The sequence below is a fragment of the Fusarium graminearum genome, chromosome 1, assembly GCF_000240135.3.
Source record: "Fusarium graminearum PH-1 chromosome 1, whole genome shotgun sequence".
NCBI lineage: Eukaryota > Fungi > Ascomycota > Sordariomycetes > Hypocreales > Nectriaceae > Fusarium > Fusarium graminearum.
Window position 1 is genome coordinate 4906081 of NC_026474.1, and position 15866 is coordinate 4921946.

Here is a 15866-nt window from a genome sequence, read left to right on the forward strand (position 1 = left end):
TCTGATGCTCTTCCGCTACAATGCCGGAAAAGTGACACGCCAACACAGACAGATACATACGATACATTGTGATTATGATGACATATTCCTCCCTTTGTGGCCAATCACGTATCAATAGTTGTCTTGAGCAACCAATCAAGGCTGCTCATCTTTTCGAGGGAAAACTGCAATCTCGTTCGCAACTTCATGGTTCCAAAATACCTAGCCATCCCGTGCTTATACGCACGCCCTATCATACACACCCTTGATGCCATTCTCATTCCGGAATTGCAATTGACATCAAGCTTTAGTTTCTGCTCAAGACTTTGACTTTTGCTCGTATATTCTATACTACTAGTTCTTTTTGCATAGTGGGCTATCCCTGAACTACTACTAAACCCAGTAGCTGTGTAGTTGGTTAACAACTTCAGTAACAACTCTGAGAAAATACACGCAACTCCTCGTATCAACTTCATTTCACCGCGAAACTGCCGAAGCTGAAACTAAGAAACGCTACCATCAATACTCAAGACTCATGCGTTGACAACGTAGCTCGCTTCGGTCAACAGTGCAGTGCATATAGTTAATGCCCAGGGCTAAAAACGGATAAATGACTCCATGTCGCTAGAGCGCCCGCTCCTGTATCTTGTTTCTATCAACTCATCCGATGTTAAACGACCGAATAGATTCCCGTCAGCGCCATATCGGGAGGTCGCCGCAACAGCGAACCAAGTCATCCATCTTACAAGTGCTTACGGGAGAGATTGAGTAACAAGAGGGCCTGGTCAGACATGCTTTACGAACAGTGCAAGAACTCGTAACTCCCCTCTCTTCAACAACATGCCCCCAGTAACAATCTTCTTGTCAAGACTCAACTCAACTGTTTGCAGCAATAACCCTCCAGAAAGTCTCAGGAACTAACGCGGAATACATGACTCGGTTGTCATCAGATTCAATCACCAAAGTCTCCATGTCCATTTTTAACTTATTAATGACCCTCACGCCAACTGACTTTCAGTCTCCACGATCGACCCATCTTTTTTGTACCGACAGTTGAATAATCCCTGCTCAAATTATAATTAGTGAAATTTTCTCAAGCTTCGATTCGAGAGCAGCCGACATAACCCGCCGTGACGTTAGCTTTCCACAGGTTGGTTCGTCAGATGTTCGTTGAGTTACAATACCTCTTCTAGCCATGTGCGTCTTGCAAATCGGCAGCTCGTATTGTCGTCAGCGGTTTAGTCTCGACAACTCGTAAATATGCCAAATACTACCTCACGTTAGTTGTCTTTATTGTGCTTGCCCAAGTCTCAAAGTATTTATGTGGTGTGTTATGTGGTACTCGCATCGAACGACTCAGTTGCGCTGAGTTGTGAATCTGCACGAAGGCGTGTCTCGGAATAGCCGTCCGCAATTCGCCTATGATCAGGACAAACATGCGTACTATCGGTCGCAGAAACAAGATCACTGGACTTATTTCCTTGAAAAGTATTTGTGCCCCGAATGTTGGACTGTATTAACTGTAACCGGCTGAGTCGTGTTGGAATTGTCTTGTTTGTGGAACGTGTCCAGGGTAGCACCTAGTTGCGACTGGTCAGACTCGAAACATGTGAACCATTCGATATTCACAGGTGACTTTTGTTATGTTGGCGTAGAAAATATGATAGATTAATGTTTAAGCTATAAGTTGCTAGTGAGTCTTCTTTAATGGTAGTTCATAATAATGAAACTCTGTTATACTGTATCGCAACTTTCATTATATGGGGGGACAAACACCAATGCTTGGACTCAACTTCCCCCAATCAAACATTATCCGAAATTCATCATCATTGCTGAAAACTTCTTGGTGTCAAGGCATGGAATAATAGTTGATGATAGCAACATGTATATAGATGGCCTAGTCTGCCAACGCAACAAACTTCGTAAGCCAATCAGACGACTCTGGCTATACCTTCAACATCAAAGACAACACACGTCAGCGCAACTATACGATCTGCTTCCCTTGAATACACATATATAATCTACTCATACATCTTCTGACGTCAATCATCATTCGTGCTATAGTACAGAGTATGGGATCCCGCATCGTCTATGTGAACCATCATCGTCCTCGTCCACGACCTCTGCCCCTACCACCTCGTCCCCTACCACCACCACGGCCCATTTTCTTGCCGCCCCTCTGCCCACCCCTATTGTCAAATCTCTCAAACACTCTCTCCTCTCCAAAGGCCCCCTCGCCAAATCTCATGTAGTTCACAAGACCGCGATCCACAATCGCAACCAGGACGTTGCGGTGGCCGTGCTTTAATCGCTGATACATTCGGCCAGGGCCCTGCCAGCTCTCATTGGGTGGATCGTGAGGTGTTGATTCTAAGAGCGCCTCGATCTCCTCGAGTGTCGGTACGCATGTGTTGCCGGCATCGACAACCGCAATGCGGAAGTTGGGCGGCGGAGGGTTCTTCTTGGAGAAGGGAGGACCACCTGATTTCCATACGTGGAAGAAGACTCTGTACGGATCCTCGGGAGGATGGACCACGGGAGGTGTAGGTAGTGGCTTGTGCCTGGGGAGTAGGGCAAGCTGGTCGTAGATAGGCCTGTACGCGCGGTATAGTCCCGGCTGAACAAGAGGTCCAGACGGATTTCTGTTTGTTGTTTGTGTCTCTGAGCCGAAGAAAGAAAACATCCATTGCCATAATGTCTTGGACTGAGGTGTTGGTGTGTGTGCTTCATAAGGGGGCGCGCGAAGAACAATGAAGCCTGCGCGCTTCAGGTTCGAGTAGACCTGATATTGGGGCAATGTGAGTTTGCCTCTCTCGCCTTCGTTGCCGATAAAAAGCGAGTATGCTGCTTCGAGACTCAAAGGAAGCCCGACGTCGTAGTCATCAGGGCCCATGCCTGCCTTGATTTTACCATTGGTATGCGGGAGAATGTCTTCCAATTGTCGGCTGGGCCACCATAGATCCATGGTACCTCTTTCAACCAAGAAAATAGCCTCCTCCGGCAACAGCCAAAGTCGTCCTGTACCTAAGCGCTCAATCTTGCCCGGCATCGCTCTCCCGATATCCTTTTGCCAAGTGCCGCGCTCATGCTCGACCATGACAACTCTGTCGTGCAGCCAAAGTCCCTCTTTCTCTCCAGCCTGCTCCACCTCAGCCCACCAGTCCGGAAAACACCACCCTCGAACCCAAGCATCTTCGCGATGTATCCTCGTGTAGCCAAGTACGTTATCCATGACCTGGCGACTGGCCTCGAGAAGACCGTCTTGCGCACGGGTGCCATGTGACTCAAAATCTTTCTCGCCCTTGCGGATAGCTTTGCTTGAGACGCCATGTTTGTCAAACATGGACAGGAAGAGCTTGTAATCCGGCGCGTCCTCGTCGGCATCTTCTGTCGCAGCTCCATTGGCATGCCCAGCAGGCTGTGCTAAGGCATGGGGATTATCGTCGTCGTCAAAAGCCATAGCTGGAAAGTGAACGGTTTCAACTTTTGCGGAATGAAAATTGGTCTGTATCGGCTTGATTTATTCTGTACAACGGCTGAATGACTGGGGATGTCCGAGGCGATTGGCGAGAATTGGTGTTGAAAGATAATTTTCTAAAGCTGCCTGTGAAGCTTTGAGCTTGATATTTGTTACCCCGCAGTGAAAAAATGATTATATATCAAAACTGAGCGTTCATTCTCAACAACGAATCAACATCGCTAACTTGGCCGAGTGGTTAAGGCGCTGTGTTTAGGTTCTCATCAGAAACCAAACCCGCAGTGGGAAACCGCGGAGGTTCGAACCCTCCAGTTAGCATAAAGCGATTCAATTCATCTTTTTGACTTCTTTTTGGCCCTTTCCTACCAAGTTTCCATGTTGGCTTTAAGATATATATGGATGGATGATTGCTTGTTTTTGCCTGGGAAGAAATCTATCTGGAAGGCCAAAAATCGTTGCCACCCAGAACACAAGACTTTCTTACCAATACCTAAGAAATTGATCAATAGCTCATCAATATATTCTCTTCAACACAATACTACATGCTGAACATATTGATCGCGCACTTGCCTACTGCCTGTGCCCCTTCCTTCACCTGAGTCACCTGGAACGCCATGAACTATGCCCGTTATTACAAAAGCCCTGTCCTGTCTTCGCCGTGTCCCAAAATGCAAACACCCCTGGGTATACTTCAACTAGAGGGGCAACTTCGAGCGATTTAGTTCCGTTCTCTTCAGGCCCATGCACCTTCACAATGTGACCAATTCGTATTCCGGAGCACTCTCACGCTCAGTCCTGGTATGGGAGTTTCTCCCGACGCGGCTTCGGCAGCAGCACGTTTACGCTGCGGACATCTTGTTACCGACGAATGAGCGCGGCGCAATTATAATAAAAAAGTTGCTTAGAACCATATCTTGATCTTTCTGCTCATCACTCGATGAATGGTTTCTTCTGTCCTCCCACCATACAGAGCCCTAATGCTCGTAATGAATCGCGGTCGTTAGCGAGGATAACAGTCGGCGCCGGGAGCATTGGGTTGTTGGGGTCGACATGGGAGGCGTCCTTTGCGGCTTGTTCAATGGCATCCATTTCCTCCTTACAGGCTTGTTGATCAATTGGACAGATAACAATTGGCTGGCGTATCGTGACATCTCGAGCACCACTGAGATTAACCTGGAGTTGTTAGCGTAGACGACACACAGAAATGGCGTGGGCTGTACCTTGATAACTAAGTAGAATTCGATTTTGTAGAGCGTTGAAGTCGTAGTAAAAGACGTAACTTCGTAAAGAGGGAATTGAGGTTTGCCTCGCTTGACAACACCATCGGGATCCCGTAAATCTTTGGAAGGGAACACCAGTCCGACGTTGGTAGCGTATCCGGCCTCTGGCATTTTCGTCTTAACCACTTGCACTTGTCTTGAGATCTTGTTGATCTTCTTCGAAGGTTCATCGCCTTCGGGATTATATGTGATTTCCTCCTCCACAGTCAAAGTGATCTTGTCAATTGTCACGCGCTTGGCTTTACTTAACCAGTCAAGATTGGGTGATAGTTTGATATATACTGTAATAGGGTCGCTGGGCCCATAGCTCCATCGTGGTAGATTGATGCCGAGGTGTACAATGTTGTCGTTGGTGACTAGCTTAGATTCGGGTTTGTTGTACATGCCAAATGTCGAAAGGGTATCGTAGCGTTGTAACGGTATCGGGAAAGTATATTTGTACTGATTGCTGTGACCTTGTTGGACCGTGACGACGAGCTCGTAGTATGTTTCGGCGGTTCGACTAGGCAGTTGAAGGGACGCAGGGGGAATCCGTCGATTTGACTCCTCGCCACCACGGCCATAAGGTATAAAGAGAACGAAAGGTAAATCCATAGCGATAATTCTCTCGGCTTCTTTTCCAGACGAGCATCGAAAGAGAAGCTGCTCTTTGCCAACTAGGTCCGTCGTTTCGCGGCGAGGAGCGCCTAAATGTCGTTTCGCAATGCTGTCGGCATCAGGATGTATCGTTTCTCGGCGCTGTAGACATATTCGAACGAGGGAGACCGGCACAGGCATGGAAAAGCCCTGTCCAGGGCGAATTTCGACTTTTCCTTCGATGCGCGGCTATAGAAACCCGTAATGTCAGCATAATGGAGTTGGGCGCACTGAAGATGAATGAGGCGTAAGCAAAGAAGAGCTGAGATTGACGCACCAGAGTCGCCGAAATACCGGGATAGCCCACGAGAAAGCTACTATTTGGGGGCCCCGAGACCCTCACGCTCGCAGGAGCTGCCATGATTGTGCCTTTAATTTGCAAAGCAGTGGTGAGCCGAGCGTCCTGATTGAGGTACAGCGCAGTCAGTACCTAGAGCGATGGTGTCGAGTGGGGGAGATGACGGCGATGAAGTGGGAGCGGCAACGGAGGGGGCGGCTGGCTGAGCCCCAAAGGCGACGAAAGCGTCGGGCTACGCCAGAGCCGGGGTTTGCTGAGCGTTTTTGATGCCAGAATTACACGCGAATGTCGAGGAATGGGCGATGTAGTAGTGTTCATGAATCCAAGCGTTGTTGACAGGAGTGTATTGTAACCGGGTGTGGTAGGTGGTTATGATGGGGGAAAGCTTAGGTATGGGGACGAACATAAAGGTGCGAAATACGGCGGCGGGTGTTCGTGTTAGGCCCTGTCCTAGGCTCCAACTCCCACTAAAGCACGGTTATTGCTCTAGTTGCCCTGCAGTTACACTGTTCCCAGCGTGCGGGTTGTTTTTGGAGCAGCCCGGGCGGGTGCTTCGACGTTGCCAAGACAGTGGGGGCCAGTGACAGTGTTTTGGTCAATAATTCGAGTGCGCAAATAGGGATAACGTGTTGGAAGAATGAAGAGTCAAGATTCAAAGATGTTGTGCTGTCAAGAATGGCAAAACTATTACCATGATGACGTTCAAAATGACTTAGAGAGGGGTCATGCTACTAAGGTAGGCACAGATTGAGTATGACCAAGCAGCCGGAAGAAGCAGGTCGGTTAATTAAAAGTGCAAAGGATTTTGTATGTAGCTGAAGAGCAGATGGATAAGAAGATGGGTCAAAAGAATATATCAGACGAGATCAAGTAGGCGACTATGATGGGGGCTGAATGGAAGGGATGGGATAGAGGCTCACTCTAACGTGGAGTGCAGAGTGGAGTTTATGCAGGTAATGGAAGGCAAGGGAAGAGAAGGACACTGGAGCTAGAGCTGAAGCTGTGGAGGATCGCAACGCAACGCTCACTTAAACGAGACCTGTAGATTTGCCAATCAAGCAAGACTGGTCTTATGCATGTTTTTGTTAGCAACTTATACATGATGATACTGCTTAGTAGATATTCCATGACTTGTATTGTTAATTAAACCCTTAGCAATTTTTCAAGTGTGTAATCACTACTGGCTACTAGCTAGGATCAGGGTCCTGTCAGCATCCAAATGCGCTTCTATCAAATCAGAGGGTTTCCGAAGTCCCATGTGTGTGTGGTAAGGCAGCTTTGAGAGTCTTAAGGCTGACTACAGTCGATAGCACAAGCAAAAGAGTATTGCTGTTGGCAGGCCGAAAACGGAGTGTTCCACTGATATATGAAACATTATTTTCTTTATAAACGTTGCTCGATTCTTTGATACGATAAATAAGGTTAATCATAGCTGGCCAATACTGGCTGCTGTTTCTCTCGAGCTGCACCGTGGTTGCTGTGGCACCAACTTATTATGCGGTCATTGAATGTCATTGGATCCTCAGATCCATGTGATCGGTCATTCATTGCCTTGCGTGTAACCAGGTACAGTCCCAACAAGCCCTGTTTTCGCTACCTATGAATGTCTTACAGGTCCCCATCCCCGTCTGTACTTTGCCGAGATATATGTGATTGGTACTTCACACAAACTTCTATCAAGAAAGGGTCATAATATTCATGTCTATCTATTAAAACAAGTGCTTCAGTTCCTGCCAAGCATTGACTTTCCCATCAAGATCGTGGCTACCGGGAATAAACTCAGTTATACCCGTTGCCGTAGATCTGGATCGGCAGGAGCCACTGTGGCGGACTGGACCCTGTCACTCACGCCTGCCTCCTTTGAGTCCCTGAGTCCCTACTGCGACTTCCACATTATGTATCCTGAACGACTCGTAATTTAAAACAAGACTGGGAATACCTATACGTTGAAATTCCCCTACCAGTGATTCGGTTCTCTTCTAGCACTATCTATACCCAAGTACAAATTCGCTTCCAATAACATCCTATATGACGACTACTTCTTCGTTCTCTTTCTCGAGGGTTTTACATTCGTCGAAGAGCCAGTTTGAACCTTCCTTTTAGAAGTTTTCTGAATGACAGTCTCTTCTGGATCTTTGCCTGTCTTCATCACCACTTGTCTTTTCTTCGTTGCATCGTCAATTGTCAAGACGCTTGTCCTCGAGTCTGTCGCGGAGTCCGTGTCGAGAAGTTTCAGTCCCTTCATTTGGTGATCAAAGACAACTGTCGGACGATCCAAGTGGGAAACCTCTTTCGGACGCTGCACGCCTTTGGGCTCCAAATGTAGCTCCCACCGTTGCTGACCTGGCATGCGATCTGCCCCAAGAACGTCTCGTCTGTCTTCGCCGAACCAAAACACCGATTTCCCAGGAGCTCCAGCAAAGTAACAAACTTGAAACGGGAGCATACCTGATAGGCGCGATTCCTGAGATCCTTTGTACCGTTTCGCTATTGCTTCCTCCGAGACATCCTCGCCGTTATCCAGGGCTTCTTCATACCACTCCGACAGCGGCTCACTCTCATCTGGCGTCGATTTGACCAGGATCATGACCGGCGCGATGCCACCCAGCTCCCGACGTTCATTTGGAAAGATGGGGTCGTCTCCTACAAGTGATTCTCCATTGTAACGGCAGACGTCGACACGCATTTCATAAACTCTAGCGACTGCGGCTGAACTCTCGGCAGTAGAAACAGCGATATGTGTCTGTGCTGGGTATGTCTTTCGGTCGATACCGATATACTGCAAATCAGTATTATGCAGAGAGGGATGAGTGGCTCCACTGTCAAGCAACATCTTGAAGCACACGCGGGGTGCTGTCGTGTCATCGTCGTCGTCCTCCACATAACAAGGGGCCCTCTTGTCCGACCCAAGCTCTCTGAGTTGCGTCTGGTACAACAAGACCTTTCCGCTCTTTTTGCGGCCAGCTTTGCCCGCCCTTTGAGTGAAGCGACTATGGAAACCCTTCACGCGTTTAAAGCCCATTGATATTTCCCAATTGTAGGGCTTGTGGCCCGTCAACAAACCCGAGTCGGCAGAAGGCTGTGCCCAAGTGGCAGCCATGAGTTGTTCAGCCTGGTGATTCCCTCCCGGAGCGAGAGGAGGTTCATACCAGAGCCAGCCTTCGCCGTACTGACTGTGATATCGGTCAAGTCTCTCCCTTCGGTCCAAGGTGAAAGACTCATATGAGGGACAGAAATCTGCCAAGTGGCCAGCATAAATGAGAGTCCACCTATCCCAGCACTTGATTTGCCCGGTTTGATAAGCTTTTATTGCGGCACGGATGTTAGTGTCACCAGCTGGACACTCATCACACCCAAGTGATGTTGTGAGAAGGTCTATTCTTTTTCGAATACGGTGCCTTTTGGTAGATTCGAGCTCGTCACTGGGAATGTCAGTTCATTCTGCTACAACTGACTGAGATAACTTACACAGGTATCAAGTTCTCGTCGGACTCTTCCATCCCTTCAAATTCCTGTCTGGCCTTGTCTCGCTGTTTTTCAAGGCCCGACAAGTCTGCCCGCGGCTGCGTTCTGCGGGCGTTGGCTATGATGGCCTCCCACTGCAGGACTGATCGCTCTGCGTTTTCTAGACGGCTCAGATTCGTACCAAGTGATGCGCCGATCATCAGTGGTGGCTCCCAATCAGGAGGGACTGGTCGCCGCTCCCTTTTGGTGCGAGCGTAAATACCAGATGAAGTCCGGGCAGCTATCTCAGAGGAACTTGATGTAGCCGCCCGCTGTTCTTCCAGTTGATTGGCTTGGTGGCCCACTGAAGTGCTCTGAGATGGCTGTTCATCTGTATGAGGTACATCTTGAGAGAGCTCCTCTTGTCTTGACCGAAGCCTTCGACTTCGTCTGGGTCCGATGTTGATTTCTATATTGGCTGGATCACGTCCCGGACGCCATCCTGGACCTGGAGTACGAGATACATCGCTTGTAGTTTCTTGTAGAGAATACCGGTTCTCTGTATCCTTTTCGGTGTTTGCTCTGCGCTTACCCTCCATGGTTTGATGACCTCTGCTGTCCTCGGATGAATGTTGAACAAGCAGATAGTAGTCGATTTCCTCAGTCAATTTCTACTTAAGGTCTTACATGAAAACCGAGCCCTGAATTAACAATGTTATTCCTCGCCTTCTTTGTCTCATCGACTAGTAGGCAATACCACCATCATGGACGGTGGCGTTCTGTTGGTGAACAAAGAAACATTGGATTGCCAACCCCACCCTTCATTGAGATCAGGAACGTGATTATGCCTTTGGTTTCTTTCACCTTGTGACAAGTGTATTTTTGGCTCACTCAAACGATAAAGCTCTGTGCTCAATGCGGAGCGGGATCGCCGACCTCTTTGTTGCACTTATTGTGAGTGAGTCCTGGCAGATGTCCATGCTCCAGGTTTGTACTCGAATGAGCTTCTTTGTTCAGCCAGGACAGAAGGCAGAAGTCTTTGAACTTGAACCAACTGGATGAATGCTTGTACTAACAAGTCCCTTTTCCATTTCAACTTTTCTTCCCTTCTGTTCAACCATGTGTTCTCCTTCTCCTACTTCTCTGAACACTTCGCCTGACAACCGATTCTACCTACGTACACATTTTTTCTGATAGTATACATCGGTTTATTACAGAATCACACAATGGAGGAGTCTACCGATAATGATAGTACCTGGCGAGCTTCTGGACTGGACCTAGGCCATGACACCCCCTCAGAGTCTGCACCGGCCGCTTCTAGCGGGACACGAATTCGTAGTCGTTCTGACAGAATCCTGAAACTGTTGAGTAAGCGAACCATAGAGAAACAACTGGAACATTGTACTAACAATCCAAAGAAACAGTTTTGACATCCTTCAGCCTTGGATTTGAGGACCTCCCTTCCGAGGCTCGACAAGCATACATACGCTTCCAGCAGAACCAGGATTTCCGCGAGTTCGGTGCGACACTCAATCACTTACTTGTAGAAGAAAGGCTAGATGGATTAATGAGACAATCCCCTGACTTTTTGAAGGCTGCCGTTGAATTGGTCGGAAGCAGACATCCCCAGCTGGGCCTCAAAGAACGTCTTGACGGTATGCTTATTCCTATCTGTAGAAGCCATGTACTAATTATGTACCTAAGAGCTTGAAGGCCGTAAGAGGGAAGGGTCGTCGAAAAGACGGCCCAATCGCTCAGACAAAAACAGACGTCGTGCCAAAAAGGAGGCTCGACGTGGCGACGAGACTGGGTCGGACGATGAAAATTCAGATCGTAAGTCTTTTACCCAGTGTCGTGACTAGATTGGATATTGATACTCGTGTTAGGTCCTTTAAATGCAAGGTTGGCAAAAACACTAACTAAGAAACCTCGAATTCGTCGGAAGAAAGGTCGGGAGGCCCAGAAGGGTCAGGCAGAAGGTCAGACTCGACTCGGGACAGGCTCTCAGTCCGGCTTGCCCAAAGCCCCTACTATCATTGTGTCGGATGAAAACACGAGCAATGAAGAAGACCAGAATGCTCCTGTCAACACACCGATGTTACCTGGATTTGTCATTAGCACTCGGACAGGCTCTAAAAATCGAGACGGGGTCAACCCCAGAATCGAAGAGATGCGGAGCAGACAGGGCCAGGGAACAACTCGATCTAAGAATATGATGGAGCTCGCCCAGTCTGACTTCCATCTTTATCCTTACAAGGGATGGAAGGTTGAGCAACCTACAGTTCTTCTTCATCGAGCCAGGAACTTTCTTGCTGACGAGGACATCGACCGAACTTTGGACTGGAGCCAGAAGTTTGCGGAACTATCCGAGTATTTCTCATACCTCCTTCACAACTGGCAGGGCGAGGAATGGGGCGCCGAGCTACATGAGGTCATTGACATGCTTCACACGCATTGGGTGTATGAGCAGTATCATTACGGCGCGCCCAAGCTCAACCTCAATTTCAACAATGTGTGGTCGAAGCAAAGCAAGAGGCTACCTCCTATTCCAGGCACAGATTACCCCGTTGAGAATTTGGACGGAGCGGAGGATGGCGACTTGGGCGAGAGAAAGCTTCTCCTCAACAAAATCTGCCCAGCCATTGATGTCCACTACAAGGTACCCTCGACGGCACTGCCGAAGTACATTGAACTTTACACTGCCGATGCCCCTCATACTTGGCGAGTTCCGTTCGAATCCATCTCTCCTAGTCAGGGATTGACGAACCTGGAGAATGGCATGTATGAAAAGTGCGTGTTCTCAAACATGTCCGACACCTGCAAGAGCCTCGAAACAGCCGAAGCCAAATTCAAATCAGAGTACGGCAAAGAGCCTTTTGGCTTTGAGACACTTGAGGCGTTCGCCGCGCTTCGTGGAACTCGACGTGCAGCCCTTCAACAGACCCTGAGCCCTCTGAATAATGCCGAGAATCTTGCAGTCTGCAATATATTCCGTACACTTATCCTACCCCCAGCCAAGATCCCAGAAAAACCAGATGCAGGTATCATTCTTCCTACTATGCAGGTTGCCAAGGTCCCTCAGAAGGAGTCTCGGGACCCCTTTGGCTATACTCTAGCGCACAGGTGGTACATGAGAGCAGACCAGCATTGGGGAGACTGGGCGTACGAGCACGCTGTCAAAGAATGCCATGGCCACAGGTTGTGGGAGGAACGCAAAGAGCCCATTATGGATCTTCCCAGGAATTTCAAGGGACCTTATGTTCACGACTTTTTGGATCATGAAATGAAAAAGGCGGTGTTACTGTTGAAAATGTGCGAAGTCCTACGGGATCGGTTGTTGTTACAGAAAAAACGAACGCCGCGGGGTTTCTTGACAGATGTTTCCCAGTGCCTAGCTGATGGAATGGCAGGAAAACATTGGGAAGACGCTGGCCTAAAGTTCCCTGAAGAAGACTTTGTACCTGGCTCTCAAGACTTGGTTCACATTAGACCTGAGGAAGAGGACCTTTTGCGATTGCTGGGCCAAAATTCAATCAACAAAAAGACGGTGGACCCCAAAACCAAGGGATCCAAGGTCGGTCATCGTTCTAGGCTATTTGAAAAGAGAGTCAAGGAGATGTTTTATGGAGAAGGCACGAAAAATGTCGACAAACTTAGCTTTGATGAGTTCATGGAAGAACTCAACCGGGATTGTGATGGCCCAGTAAAGTGTTGGAGATTTTCAAAAGATGAGGCTTGGAAGGAAGCTTCTATACTCCAAAAGAAAGGAGTCATCATATTGCTTGGGCGAACGGTGTACCGCACTGAGGCTGATCTTCACCCTGAGCAACTTGTCAGGTGGCTCGACGCAGATAAGGACCTGGGTGCATTCGTACAAGATCAGGACAAAGTCAGCTCCAAGGAACCCACAAAGGATGCTGAGGTCAGTCACGGAAATGATGAGATTGAAACAATCTCAACGGCCATCAGCATCCCTGAGTCAAAGACCCCTGGAGATTATCTGTTCGGACTACCCAGAACTGAACATCTTCGCGATTACGAGGATCTTGTGGACATTGACATCGGCACCCTTGAACAAGATATGCGCAAAACTAAACGATTTTACACCCGACTCTGCTTCCGACTTGGAAGAACCATCCACGACCTCCGAGTCAAGCGGGAGACATACAGGCAACAGCTCACTGTCGACCAGCGAGAGCAGAACCGTGACTTCCTAGATTTTGTCGTGCGACTGTGGGATTCCGATGCCGCTTGTCGACCGAACAACAAGGAGAAAAACCCGAAGAAGGGTGATGTCAAGCGTATTACACCAGCATACCAAGATATCATCAAGATAGTTGAGCCAGAAGCTTACGACACACGCTGGGACCAGTACGTTCTCAGCAAGGATCATCATGAGGATGACCTCCTGAATCGCGAGAAAATTCGAAAAGGAATTATTCGCGAGGCGTATGAGAACAAGAGCATGATTTTCCCAAGCCGCATTGATCGTTATACCGATGAGGACGGCCTGACGGTTGAACTACCCCGTCGTCATGAGCCAGTGTGGTCTTTTGCACACCCTGAACGAAAAGGCAAGGCACCACGATACTGGGACATGAACCGCTGGCCACTTCATCTTCAGAGCGAATCGACGGCGGAGAGAATCAGATCAGGGAAATTCCACGAGGCCCCTCGAGCAATATTTTCGTCCGCTATTGTCACGCCTTCAGACTCTCCTACTACGCCAACTGTACAGAAGACAAGACAAGAAGTAGAGGAAGAAGTAGAGGAAGAATTGGATGAGGAAGAGGATGAAGATACTGCAGTATCTGAAATGTCAGATCAGGAGACAAACACACCAGAACACCAAGGTAAAACTATCCCCGGAATTGGGAAAGAGTTTGCCGTGACGTATGCAGACGTGGCAGAGTCTCGTCGCACTTTTACACCTGGGCCACCCCATTACTTCCTCGGCAGCACTCCCCTACAGAAGAAGTATATTGAGAACCGTATCAAGAGCGGTAAGTTTCAAGTTACATTACTTTGAGTTTTATTCTAACAGTTGATAGGGATCGCATCAGTAGAGCCGCCCAACTTTACCTGGCGTCAGCGCTTGGGAGCTCTGTTTGGTCGCAGAATCATGAATGACCCGACGGCTCTGCCAGAAGTGAACCCTCGCGACATCCCTGAGAGCAAGCCACGAAGTGAAAACTCCGACGACGAATCCGAAGAGGACATGCCTGGTGTTATGGAAAATGACGATATTGACGTCGTGATGGAAGAACTGGTGACACAGCAGCCACATCGGAATGATCATGAGCTTCCAGAAGCACCCTCGCCAATGGTTCCGTCCTTCCCTCATTCTTCTAATGAGGCCCCTGGAGAGTCTACTCCCGCAGCTGTTCAGGGTGGAAGTCGTCTGGCTGAGCAGGAGAGTGAGCGAGAACCCCGTAGGCCGTTGTCACGAGGACGACGAGGACGATCCCGTCATCTGGAAACTCAACAGCTTCACTTGACGATAGAAGAGCCGGAATCAGAGCCCTCTGTTGTGTACACACAGGAAGAAATGCCAGATTCAAGTCACAGGGCTCTTTATGATTCGGACTGACGAGGGTGACTGAAGCGTGGTACGATTGTACTCTAGATTACTGGTTGGGAAAATGAGTGGCTGCGAGATATGAGATCTGGAGGATTCTAATGACTGGATATGTTGGAGACTAGCGACAAGATCTTGAAGCTTTCAATGTTTTAAGGCGTGTTATTGCTTTTAAGGTTGACTGTTATACATAGGATAGTGGGCTTGGACTTGTATGGAAATTTAAGTTTTAGAGTTTGGATTGTCAAGCTGGCATACAGTACATCTATCCATATTGTTTGATTCGCTCCAGTGCTGTTGATGCTATGGCCAGGGTTATAGTTCACACAAGGTCTGAACCATTTGTTGTCTCCAGTCGTTGTCTAGCTAGCAGAACAGTGAGTATTTTGCGGTCTCTGAATGGTTTGTCTTTTACAAGGCAAACAGGTCTTCTCCACGAGTCTCCATTTTTCAACTCCCAAACAGCAGGGAAACTGTCTGACGTGATGCCCTGGCGGAACGCAAATGGGTAAAGATTTGCGGGTTCGTCAACGGGGCGACATGGATGTTGGCAAGATTGCTAAAGTCGATTGATTAATAGCTGTTTCTTCGATCTTGAAAAGGTGTGACTTTGTTGAAAATCCATTCCAGATTTGCATGTAAAGATCGATGTTGGCCGAAGTTCATGTTGTAAGAAATTCTGGGACTAGTCAAAAAGAGCTGGCGACATATCAAAACTTCTCGAAGAACGGCAGAAGGCACCGGAAATTTTGACATCGCTAGTCACTTACACCTAACAGACTTCCTTTTTTAGTTAGCAGTTGAATCGATCGATGAAAGGCGTCGATATTGGCCCGATCTTAAGACAGAAGTAGACTGTGCCTGGAGGTCGGGTAACCCATGTAGGAAACCCGAAAGAAGCTTATATATATTCGTCTAGGACAAACACAATATCTCTCATCCATCACGATGTCTTTGTCTCGATTCGGCTCGCTAAAAACAGAGTGACGTCAAAAGGTAATGGCTTACAGAAACCTGGGGTCGAGATTGAGCGACACAAGTTAGATTTCACCCGCAAACGATAGAAACGGTGGAGAAGCTGAGAGGGTCCTTTGCAAATGCGGTCTGATGCTTCATCTTCTGACAGTGAATTTCAATAGTTGATTGGATAGTTGAGAGCACAGCGGATACTCA

The 15866-nt window shown here is 48.3% G+C and overlaps 4 protein-coding genes and 1 non-coding gene across 5 annotated transcripts; 2 read left to right on the forward strand and 3 right to left on the reverse strand.

Annotated features, from left to right (window-relative positions):
- Nucleotides 1–2080: 2080 nt before the first annotated feature.
- FGSG_01480 (uncharacterized protein) lies at nucleotides 2081–3439 on the reverse strand (the record flags this gene model as incomplete). The annotated part of the gene is made up of 1 exon (XM_011318987.1): nucleotides 2081–3439. One exon carries the CDS (start codon nucleotides 3437–3439, stop codon nucleotides 2081–2083), a length of 1359 nt encoding a protein of 452 aa, XP_011317289.1.
- A 238-nt stretch (nucleotides 3440–3677) lies between these two features.
- Nucleotides 3678–3775, forward strand: FGSG_20522. Its single transcript has one exon. It is a non-coding gene; the product is annotated as a tRNA-Leu (tRNA).
- Nucleotides 3776–4387: 612 nt separating this feature from the next.
- FGSG_01481 (uncharacterized protein) lies at nucleotides 4388–5734 on the reverse strand (the record flags this gene model as incomplete). Its single annotated transcript, XM_011318988.1, has 3 exons — nucleotides 4388–4630; nucleotides 4678–5562; nucleotides 5651–5734. The coding sequence occupies 3 exons, from the start codon at nucleotides 5732–5734 to the stop codon at nucleotides 4388–4390; spliced, it is 1212 nt and encodes a 403-aa protein (XP_011317290.1).
- Nucleotides 5735–7706: 1972 nt separating this feature from the next.
- On the reverse strand, nucleotides 7707–9714 carry FGSG_01482 (uncharacterized protein; the record flags this gene model as incomplete). Its single annotated transcript, XM_011318989.1, has 2 exons — nucleotides 7707–9093; nucleotides 9140–9714. 2 exons carry the CDS (start codon nucleotides 9712–9714, stop codon nucleotides 7707–7709), a joined length of 1962 nt encoding a protein of 653 aa, XP_011317291.1.
- Nucleotides 9715–11327: 1613 nt separating this feature from the next.
- Nucleotides 11328–14705, forward strand: FGSG_01483 (uncharacterized protein; the record flags this gene model as incomplete). Its single annotated transcript, XM_011318990.1, has 3 exons — nucleotides 11328–14118; nucleotides 14167–14547; nucleotides 14635–14705. 3 exons carry the CDS (start codon nucleotides 11328–11330, stop codon nucleotides 14703–14705), a joined length of 3243 nt encoding a protein of 1080 aa, XP_011317292.1.
- Between the last annotated feature and the right edge of the window lie 1161 nt (nucleotides 14706–15866).